The sequence below is a fragment of the Pectinophora gossypiella genome, chromosome 2 (assembly GCF_024362695.1).
Source record: "Pectinophora gossypiella chromosome 2, ilPecGoss1.1, whole genome shotgun sequence".
NCBI classification, from domain to species: domain Eukaryota; kingdom Metazoa; phylum Arthropoda; class Insecta; order Lepidoptera; family Gelechiidae; genus Pectinophora; species Pectinophora gossypiella.
In genome coordinates, this window is record NC_065405.1 from 8,361,835 (window position 1) to 8,373,638 (window position 11,804).

At 37.6% G+C, this 11,804-nt stretch overlaps 1 protein-coding gene across 3 annotated transcripts; it reads left to right on the top strand.

Annotated features, from left to right (window-relative positions):
• The first annotated feature begins 8,646 nt into the window (after positions 1–8,646).
• On the top strand, positions 8,647–10,949 carry LOC126376113 (gamma-interferon-inducible lysosomal thiol reductase-like). Of its 3 annotated transcripts, none has more exons than XM_050023292.1 (6): positions 8,682–8,804; positions 8,881–9,081; positions 9,190–9,236; positions 9,318–9,458; positions 9,811–9,981; positions 10,683–10,949. In XM_050023292.1, the coding sequence occupies exons 2-6, from the start codon at positions 9,030–9,032 to the stop codon at positions 10,902–10,904; spliced, it is 633 nt and encodes a 210-aa protein (XP_049879249.1). In that variant the 5' UTR covers positions 8,682–8,804; positions 8,881–9,029; the 3' UTR covers positions 10,905–10,949. The 3 variants fall into 3 exon arrangements, with proteins under 3 accessions (XP_049879240.1, XP_049879249.1, XP_049879257.1); XM_050023300.1 differs by having other exon boundaries at positions 8,691–8,804; positions 8,891–9,081; XM_050023283.1 differs by lacking the exon at positions 8,881–9,081 and having other exon boundaries at positions 8,647–8,804.
• The last annotated feature ends 855 nt before the right edge of the window (positions 10,950–11,804 follow it).

Consider the following 11,804-nt stretch of genomic DNA (forward strand, 5'->3'; position numbering starts at 1 on the left):
GTTTGGGGCGGGGTAACTACTTTGTTTTATATCTGATGCCAGTTGTGTCATTTAAAAATTTATCACTACCAAATAACATATCGTAAAATACACGTTGGAAGTTTACTCCGATTGAAACTGTACCTTAGGGCATATTTCACGGTAGTCCACCGATAAACATTTCAACAATATCATTTTGTTACTATGTTCGCTATCTGAGTCTATTTGTTTCTTTAATAATAAAGCTTGATAGTACCTATTCAACAGCATTACGTACATGTCGATGTATGCAATAAATCTTAACAAGATATGAAGTCACATTCTTGAAAGTTGTTTTTGTTCTAAGATCGTGGAAAGTGTTTTTAGTATCATCTGCGCTTAGGAACGGGTATTGAGATTGGTTAGAAAATTGGTTTGATCGAGGTGAGGTCGAAGACTTGAAGCTTTGAACGTATGCACGCCGGATGTTGGTCATACCAACCGCGGCGCGACAGACGTGCCTGCTTTGCAAATTATCTTTTTGCTATTTTTTACTGTATCCACACAAACAGTAGTGTCGCAATACTACATAAAATATGTTACCCTACTAATGCTACAATAAATCAAAACCAGGACTTTCCCAATGCGTGTAACTATTCTTCTTCTTATCGTGTGGATTGTGAGGTGGAATACCAGCCTCATCAAGCCTGGTGTCAGGTTATTATTGAGCCGCCAAAGGGCCCTGACATGACTCATGTAACAACTACATACTTACATCAGTAAGTAGTAACCGAGACCAACGGCTTAACGTGCCTTCCGAAGTATGGATCGTCTTACTTTTTGGACAATCAGTTGATTAGCCTGTAATGTCCTAACCAAACTAGGGATCACAAAGGAATCGAACCCGGGGCCTCCGGATCGTGAGCCCAACGCTCAACCACTGGATCACGAAGGCCGTTAACTATTGTTATTATAATATTCACTGATTGCCATTTGTTTTTCTAAAAGCTACTCTTTATAAAGTGGTAATTTTGGCGTGACGAGGAATTCACTCAATTTTGAAACGGAAGATATGTATTTTCCTTGAAAGTATTCGATTCGGAACCACGGAATGAGCTCGGTCTGGTCCATTGTTTGCTCTCTCCAAATTCCTGGACGATATGGCTACTCGCTTGGAACGCTCTACCGTTTCCGACTACTGTGCTAGTGATTTATCTGTATACCTAATTTGACTTATCTTTCTAACCATAAATATCAGTTGACGACAGATAAACCCACAGTATGGACATGAACGTTTCCCTCTTTGAAACATTATATCTCAAATATTTACTGGTTGAGTTATAGACGTACATGTTAATTCGTGACGCTATAATGATAACAAAACATATACCAAAGGCCACTCGATTCTCATAATTACTTTTTATTAACTGGGTGCCTTCTAAGCAAGCATTACATACATCTGTAGGTTCAACAAACCATTACATAGGTTCACAAAGTTATTTTGATGGTGTTCTTTTTTAAATGAAATAGCTGGATAACAAATTGTCCATCGATTATGAGTGTACCATTGTGGCAAGGATACAGGCGACTCGTGTCGAATGCGTAAGCGCATCATTGGTGTGAGTTGGCGGCGCGGCGCGAGCGCAGGCAGCGGTCAGATGATTCAGCCGGTCATGACGTCATCTACAAGGCGCGTCCTCCCTCTACCATAATGTTCCTCGATATTGCACCAGTTCGATGTAACTTTTGAATTTTTGCATAAAGATCGAATTCTTAGTCATTATTCTAAGATTTAGACAATTTTCCTCAAAGTAAGTAGTATTTTGAGAAACTTATCAACATAATGACGGACTGCATGACATAACAAAGGTGAAATAAAGTTATAATAACCATACTGCATTTGAATGGTTTCCTCGAATGGAAATTTAAATGGTGGGTAATTATGTAAATGGATTTATTTACCACAATGGCTGCTCGTGTTGCATAAAGTACAAACAAAAAGCCAGTGATTTCCTAAGGCCTTGGCGTTAAATCATTCGCATGATAACAGCGTTAATGAAAACTGACCTCTCTACGTCCGACCCAGATTCTAAACGGTAGTCATTAACGATCTCGGATGCCATTTTAGAGGGTTACAGGTAAACGGAACATTTATTCCTAGAATAAGTACACTCTATTTTTGGTAAGCATACATATTTAACACACGCGTATTTAACAACACGCTTTTTCCATTAACTTTGAAAAGGTCTGTGTTTAAATGCATCACAGCTTTGCAAAATAGTATTTGAAAATTAAATAAATTCGATTTAATTTTCTTTTACTATCATGTGAGCTCTGAGCAAGACTACCAACCTTAGTAACACTGGTGTCAACCAGATTCAAATAATCCTGGTGGAGACATATCACAAAAAATACTTTGTGATCCCTAGATTGGCTAGGACGTTATAGGATGATCACCCTATTGTCTGAAATAAGATGGTCCGTGTGTGAAGGCACGTTAAGCCGTTGGTCGCAGTTAAATTCTACGTAAAGTACGTAATAGACGTTAGATGCGCGTCATGCCATCAGATTTGATGTTTTTATAAAACAAAAGATCCAATATCGTTTTAAGAATTTATAAGAAAGTATACTTAATAATGCGAGTGTATCGATCGTATTACCGCTGCTCGATTGAAGCTGGGGATCATAGCAGAAAAAAGATTCAGATCACGGACCTGTGTAGAAGGGTCGAGTTGGCAATTATGTAACAGTACCTCTATATCACGACCTACATACCACCGACACTGCTATTCTCGCAGGAAGGAAAAAACATTGAGTAAATTGAAATACTGCTTATATCTATTATAGGAATGTGTCGAGTGTTGCGCCCAACGGTGTGGAAATATTTTATCGTCCGTGTTGTTCGCCTAGAATAAACGGGAATACAGTTATAAAGATGCGACAAATTGTTGTTTTTATACGCTGTACTGATTATTGGCGTGGTCGCACGTGGCGGCTGGCAGTTGGCGCGCGTAGCGGGCAGTCGGGCCGCGTGCCAACACCATGGCATCGAGGATACTACGCCCTTCACCCTCGTCTTGCTGTTTTTTTGTCTCTCTCACACCCATGAATGAAAGTTTGATGTTCTCAGAATACCCTCGCAACAGCGCCGCATCGACAGATCGACTGGACCAAAAATCAGCCCTCTGTCTCGCTTTGCACCCTCGCACGAAAGTAAAAGTTTCGCGCTCGATACATGCTCTCTGAGTTCGATTAGAACTTTTGATGAATCACTCGATGTTCTGTTTCTGTTACCTAATGCCGTAATTCAGATGACGGCATGACGAGAGTTCTATTAGATACTGGAAGATTGAATCATTCGATTAAGTAAGCACACAAACCGTCCAAAACAAGTACTTACACTTCGTTTGAATAATAAGAAAAAAACAACAATGTGATCGTTTCAGAAAAAGTAGTGATAACAACTGATAAATCGTCAAATGGCGCTGCATGACGTCATTTTACAAGACAAGGGCAATTATGAACAAAATCACGTAGAAATTGGCGAAGATATTTCAGAGATGATTTCTAGTTTCAGCAAGCAACATACTTAGCTAGCGGCTTATAATTAGCACGTAATTAGCACTGCGAGCTGGTCGGTACCATAATTTGCATAATAAAGCCGGACCTTGGCCTTGCTGTAGCCTCGTACTGCGCGGACGGTGTTTTGCTTGTCATCTTTAGTCTTACTTAAATAAAATATCAGAAAAAGACACGGCTGCTTTAGTCAAATACATTTACAATGTCAACACAGTAAGGTAAAAAATCATAAACATTTCAAACTAGGTCTTAAAGCTAAGGGATCTGATTAATCACGTAAGTACTTAGTTATTTTTTGCATAATGAGAAACACAATCCGGCAACCTTTACCACATTAATGGATTGTCACATAGCTTAGCTCGGCGCAGAATAGAATAATATTTCCATCTGTTTTTGCGGTCACAGTGTCCAATTTCCACGCCGTTGTCAGTCAAGGTCTGTGTAATGAGGCATTTTAACTGTAGTCTGGGGCCTTCACGTCAATAAATATTGCGCAGTGTGACGTCAAACTGCTATTATGTTAAACTGCGATAATTTTGGAACCAAAAACAATAGGACAGCAACGATAGTACGATAGCGTTCGTACTTTACACGCAATGTTATTGCGTGTGATGTCCGCGTCACGACACCACCCAGCTGAGGGTGCAAGTGTTACAATGATTTATTGCTACTAACATTTTCAGAATAGGAATTGTTCCCAAATGTCTCTAGCTGTAATGTGCGATACGATCTTTGTCACATGCCATAAAAGTTTTTGTAAGCGGCTTTAAGTTAATTACTCCGTACCTATTGTACGGGCGAAATTATTCCCAGTTTGTATTCGAATGGCAGGTAGTAGTTGGCAGGTTTTTAATTAACATGCATGGTTTGTCAAAGCCGTAATATTACAGTGAATATGGGCATGTGATATAACACGGGACGGAAATACTCGGGGCGCAGTACGCATGAAGAAACCCTACGAATTACGCATGCAGATTATAAGGACTTGCACAAGTGCATTGCTTGCTGTATGCTATATAAAAGCTCTAATACACACGTTGGTACATAAACTAACCGATAATCCTTGATGTGGAAAGCACAATCACAAGTCGTTAGAATACAAACTTGAAGTGACTTTTATTTATATCTCAGACATGTCTTATTTATTAGTTATTTTACCCGTGTATGTTTAGGTACGATGGTTGTCATCATAGACGCAATAATTTTATTATCTACAGACTGTTATGTTGATCACATATAAGTACAAAAAACGTTATAATGATTATAATGAAAGATTAGATGATAGTGAACACAATTGAGATTATATTAACAGATATATTTTATATCTAGGGTGCTTGATAGATTCCTGTAAAACTGTGATAATCTTGAGTAAGTCCTTCTACTTTCAGCGAAGTTTATTTTTTACGGCAGAAAATCTGGTGACAGAAAGTAGATGGCATATTGTTCTACAGTTTTTTAAATAGAATAGATTTAAGCATTATTGTTGCGTGACCAACAACGCAATAACGTCCACGTACATATTTATCTCCTCCATTTATTATAATTGCAATATAAGTGGCAGATAAAATACATTTATCTGTGCATTTCGCGATAAATTAATCGAGATATTGTTTTCGCGGAACGTTGCTGTAGATTACGTACGATTGTGTGAACTTAATTCCGTTTCGAGCTAAATCGTCGCTGAGAATGATAATGAGAGGTGTATTTCAAAACACAAGATTTTTGTTATGCTTTACTAGATTCAAAAAGCGTTCTCATGTGCAAGTACGGAAGTTAAGTAGTCATGCATATACGATATAATAATTACAGCAGTGGTAGCGTGCACTGTTCGTTCTGAAGGTAAAAACCACAAAGTGTAGCGACATATGCAAAAACTCGCTTTTCCTGCTAAAGCAAAATATTTTTTAATGATTTTCCGTCCACGATTCTAGGTACGTGGATATTTTATAAATAATAGGAGTAAATGAGGAATTCATATCAGCTGGAGACGAAATGAATAACCCTGAGCAGTATGGCCGTACTAATGCGCTGGCAACTATGCACTTTGTTCTACACAACAGACATGCGGAGGCAGACAGACGGCCTAGGCAGGGCATGTTGTATCGTACATAATTAATTCATAAATGCACCAGTCTTTACATTATTCACTCTGATGTGCTTGTATTATTCAGAATAACGGGCTTCCTATTTCTTGTGAAATTGAAGAATCGTTGATGTAGGTAATATGATTCACGTTTCCTTTATTATAAGTAGATTATGCAGGTGACGGGCTCTCATAGGGGTCTCATATGTTAGTACGAATGTGATGGAACTTATAATAGAGGATGGAATGGGATATCCTTACACTGTTTGCAGGGTTAACTGTTCAAAGATGCACACAATACCATGTAGCAAATTCGGGCAGTTTATGTAGTAATCAAATAATAGGACCTCAATAGCTTTAGGGAGGCGTTGTTTGATCAATCATTCTTCGAGTATTAATTTAGCTTGCCCTTCTGCAGAACCAAGCCCACGGCAAAAGTCAAACCAAACTCCAACTTCGGTGGAATAATTTATTTAAAAATGTACCTACAATAAAGTACCTCTGGTGCAACTTTCTCATGATCATAGCTATGTAATACAATGTTCCGTTCAGTTTTATCGTAACTGGTTTTAAATATAGCATTTTATGAGCGACAACAATATTCTCTTAGTCATCAGAAACAAATATTTGAAGCGTTTACTTCATGATTCACCGATGCATAGTGGCTGCACACTGCGCTCGCTCTCTCTCTTGGACCTTGCTTGCCTTCATATAATCTATAGAAAAACAAACTTTTACCTGAATAGTTTATACTAACGAGATTCTATACATCGAAATTACTTAAAAATGCGAATGAATAATCCTCTGAATAAATATTGTGCAACGACACGTTCTAGCGCCTATAAAGATTGTAAACGCAACATTGTGACTAGGCGAGATTGCGCTATTTTATATTAAAGGTGCCAATCGACGTTTTTTACGTTACAATCTACGTCCTTCTCTTATTTTATGTGTCTTCTCGATTTAATTCATGTTTTTCAGTTTAAAAGGTTTTTATTATCTATACTTTTACATTGTTTGAGGTTTATGCGGTTATCATCATAATTTAAACACATAATACCGGGTTCTTGTCGTGTTAAAATCAGAAAAATGAGACTCCCAATATTTCAACACTATAGCAAGTGCCATGATCACTGGATGACTGATGAAATTGGAGTGAAGTAGGTAGATCCATAATTTTCTAAGGGCAAACATATCTGTCCACCCTCTTTCTTTGCAGTTTATTACTACATTTGATGTCGGAATGATCGGAACCATCTGAACATGATTGGTGATCATGGCAGTTGCAACAGTGTTGAAATATCGGGAGTCTCATATCCCTGATTTTAACGCGGAAAGAACCCGGTATTATGTGTTTAAATTTCAATACTTTTGATTGTACTTACTTACTTTATAACTACTTCTACTACTTCATTAGGTAAAGTGGTAGAATTCAACAGATGCGTATTTGTTGAAATTCTCCAGAAACACCTAGTATGTAGGTATGTAGTCTTTACCATGGTGTTTTACTTACACGATAAGTATTTTTTATTTACTTTTATTACATTACTACTTAGGAAGTGACGTAATGACTTATTAAGGAATATAATAATACTGAATGTGGTCGAAGAGTTAAGTATGTTTATGACTTTATGTTGGGTTGATAGAGCCTCGGCAGGGTAATGTAGTGGAATGAACGATGTTGCGACTGGTCGAAGTTGTCTTTACAGCTGTTAGTTTAGTTTGTCAAGTCCGGGTATCCGGGAGTTGGTGGGAAAGTGACCGGCTGCCTCCAGGGATCCTGTAGGACATTATTTGCAAGTAAGTGTCGGGTAGTTCCAACTTGGACATAGTTCCTCTAACATTAACTCCCATTGGTATGGCCGGGAACGATTCCCATAGTTATGTATCAACTCGTTATTATGTTAGGTTGTTTCCTGAATGAAGTTAAGTCGCTTCACTTACATAATGTACGGAATTAGTTTTTTATGTGTAAGTAATTAAAAGATACTTTGTAAACATAACTTTATAGTTGCGGTTACTTTTTACTTACCTATGTTTTGGTATTTATACTTCTAGCTGACTGGATTACAGCTATTCATCAATATTTTTTCACATTTTTTGCTTTTTCCTAGAGAACCGATACCGAGACAAGGGGTTCGGGCAATTGTGTTATTATATTCATGTTAATTCAAATATTTTATGTTTTTCAAAGTTAAATACCTAAACGGTTGAAATAAGTCTGGAATATGAATGAGTAATGTGTGTGAATTCACTAGCTCACCAGCTACGGCGCTATTTGACTTGACTTTTACTTCCCTTGAACAAAATAAACTATTTGCGCTTACTAGAATTGGATCAGTTTTGTTATTATGGTAGCCAATTAGAAATAAAGATGAATAGATAAGTATTTATTCAGTGTGCAATTAAGTAGTTTACGAATAAGTAATAACTACTTACACGTGACGAGAGTAATGTTGTCTGCTAAGGAATTATCCGTTTTTAGGGTTTCGTGGCCGAAGGATCCAACAGTGTATTGCTGGGGAACGATGTCCGTCCATCTGTCCATCTCAATATGGCTTAGGCTAGTGCACAATGTGATTTTTGTTTTTATAGCACTTACCCTTGCTTAGGGAAACTCACAAAGAGAAAATATAATTGGAAAAAAAACTGACTCGGACGGGACTTGAAGCTGCAGCTCTTGTCAACCCGTGACGAGCGTGTTAACCATTGCACCACCGGGTCTTCCTCCTGTCAAAGCGAAATTCTTTCGATCTCTGTATCGTCATTTTCGATTTAAATTTTCTCTTCATAGCACAATGTATTAGTTTGTCAAAGGAGACACTAAATAAATAGTAGCTAATTAGGTATTGCTACGGAACCTCTGGTGCGCAACTTGGATGGTTTATTATTAGCACTATATTGTCTGTCACATTGTTTTAACAAAAACAAAGTGTACTTATTTTGAACGATTTGTGTCGTAACCTAGGTACTTAATAGTACCTACGATAATGAACAAAATGCAGTTAAACATGATTTTATTGCAACGTCATTTATATTTACTATATAAGCGAAAAATCGATAAAGATTGGTTGTTTGAACCTGTGGAGTGAATACATCATGTCTGCGAACAAGTCAATAATACACATTTTAGTCTTTAGTTTCATATGTGCTTCGGGAGTACTATGTGATGGTACAAATGACGGTAAGTAATTGCTATTTTTCTTTTATAAAACAAATATTTAATAGTTTATCCAAAACAGATAATGATGTCGGTTAAGCAACTTACAGAGCAGGCAGAGGTGGATCTAGAAGGACCAAATTAGAGATATCCTAAGAAAAGGTTCAGTACGATCTACTCTGAACCGGCGTGAATGAAACGACTGATGAATGTGGAGGAAGCAAGAGAAGTGTGTCAGGATCGAAGAAAATGGAATTCCATAGTATCTTCTTACCCCGTTGGGAAATCGGCATGAGTTTATGTATGTATGTATGTTTAGCAAGTTTGTAAGCAAGTATTACGACTTTAACCTCATCAATCGAGTGATTAGTAAGGCATTCAAATTCTCGTTTCTAAAACTTTTTTCCAGTAATCATGGAGGTCGCACCACTTAACGGCAACCACGCGAAACACAATGTACGGTGACAAATTGCACCTTATTCTGTTACCTACCAATTCAGTACTTATAATATAATGGTTAATGTGTTTGTTCCACAGGCCACAGGTTTAGTAAAAGTTGATTTGTATTATGAGAGTCGCTGTTCGGACTCTATAGCTGAATACCCGGAGATGTCTACAGTCGTGAAGAAACTGCACAATTATATAAATCTTACTACATACCCGTACGGAAAAGCTAAGGTTGGTATATTTTGTTATTTTCAATAGCACACTATTGGGCAAACTTCTTGAAAGATTATGGTATATGGGGTATGGAAGCATTTTAAATGTTCAGAGGCTATTAATATTACTATTTCTTTACGGAATAGTTTGGTAAAATGACTGTACAATAAGTAAGTAAGTAGATATGGAAGACAATTAATTTACTTATCTAATTTCTTAGAGTCATAGATAACATAAATATATTTTTATTTAATTGTAATTGTCTTCATCTCATGATAAATCCATCTTCCAGCACAAACATAATTTAAGTGGTAGACTTGTCTTCTGACGCCTTGCGTGAGTTTATCTTTCTACCTTTTGTTGACGTTAGATGCGCGAGGAAAATGGAAAAGTAATATTTACATGCCAGCACGGTGAGAAGGAGTGTTATGGCAACAAACTGCATGCGTGCGCCATCGACCAGCTTAAGGATGTCCGGAAGTATGTGGACTTCAACGGGTGTTTGATGACCCGACAGTCCAATGATGCCGCCGTGGATGAGGTTAGTATAATCCCTGATTGAAGCTGAATGCTAAGCATGCATGTCTTGTGCTTACACATTTATGACGCAGGGCATTACAAAGACGACCACTGGGTTGCTCTACTATTTCTTTCTATCTATTCTACCAAGTCCCCTGGTAGTTGCGGCTTCCGAATACATCCCGCTTAGGAACGGTACTGAAAAGTATCGGCGGCCGAATGACGTAATGTACGATCCCGATGACCCAATCACTCTAGGCACAGAGGCAGCTAACCAGCTCGCGACAACAAACACTTCAGAACCGCGATACCGACCCCGCCAGGTACCCTAATGCCTATAGTCTTAAATTTTGTACCGGATGAGAGCCCTCAGCGCTCCCCATTTGTCCGGCCAAGTAGTTAATGTCATTTGCAGCAAATCTACAATAAGTCACGTAAAAATAATGTTCTAAGTACTCTTCGTTTTAATCTTCGTTTTCGTGCGTCTCAGCATTGCCCTGTCAAATGTTAATTTTATATAAGTCATCCAGTAAACAGGGAAGGGAAAAATTGTATATTTTTATTTAATAATATAAAGATTTAATATTAAAATGCCAACTGCAACTGCACGCAGTCTGTTGACTGTGGCTTTGTCTATGAAGTCTAAGTTGTGTCTCAATGGCTAATTGATTATAGCGACTATCAAATATATTATTATAATAAATGTAAAGAACGTTCTTTCAGTGTGGCAAATTGCAGAAAGTGGACTCAGAGGCTATCAAGAATTGTGCCCGGGGTCCCAAAGGTGACGAATTACTCATACATTACGGAAAGGAGTCGGAGAAAATAAAGTATACAGATGTCCCGTGGGTCCTCATCAACGGAGAACTTAAAGCCAACAATACGTCACTATTGGATACCGTTTGCAAAGCTATAGGCAACCCACCAAAGGAATGTCAGAAATAGGATGCAGATAACTGGTAGTAAATAAAAGTAACAACGCCTAAGAAATGTTTTATATTGCATTATTTCGTAGTAATAGGTACGCAAGAACCTTCTGTGTGTGATGAAATCTGTAAAAATTCAGCACACACTTATATAATAATAATTCTTTATTTACGGACATATAATAGATCCAAAATACTGTTAGTTTACACTTAAAAACTATGTTAGCACTTATATTCAACAAGGGACTTAGTAACATGAATTAAGTGCCTTATGATTAGGCAGTCATATCTCTCCGCACTATATAAATCAATGGAACCATGAATTCGAATATGGGGGATGTTTCAGACCATGAGTTTAAGTAGATATAATATCAAGTGGAATTTTCCATCGCAAAAGTATAGAATGAAAATAATTCAAAAAAAAAACACAAAATCTTTCATGAATTTTCCGACAGGATATTCCACTTGATATCAACTCAGAATCATGGTCTGTATAATTCCCCTTAGTATTCGTTACGGTGTCACTAACACCCATATGTACTTGTATGGGGTGTAAGTGACATAGTAACGAATACTGAGAGGGATGATTTAGCTCATTATTCTGAGTCAATATTAAGTGGAATTTTCCACCGCAAAAGTATAGAATTAAAAATAATTAAAAAAAATAAAAATATTTTGCGACGGAAAATTCCACTTGATATTAACTTAGAATCATGGTCTGAATCATCCCTCTCAGTATTCGTTACGATGTCACTAACACCCTGTATATTGATATGAATCCATGTTGAGTCCTATCACCACTCGCAATGATCATTGCTCGGTTCGGTGGATGGCTTCCATCAAGAAACCTGCCCGCACACGGTCAAAGACGAAAATAATAAAAGATTTCATTTTTTATCTCGGGCAAGTCGCAGAAGTC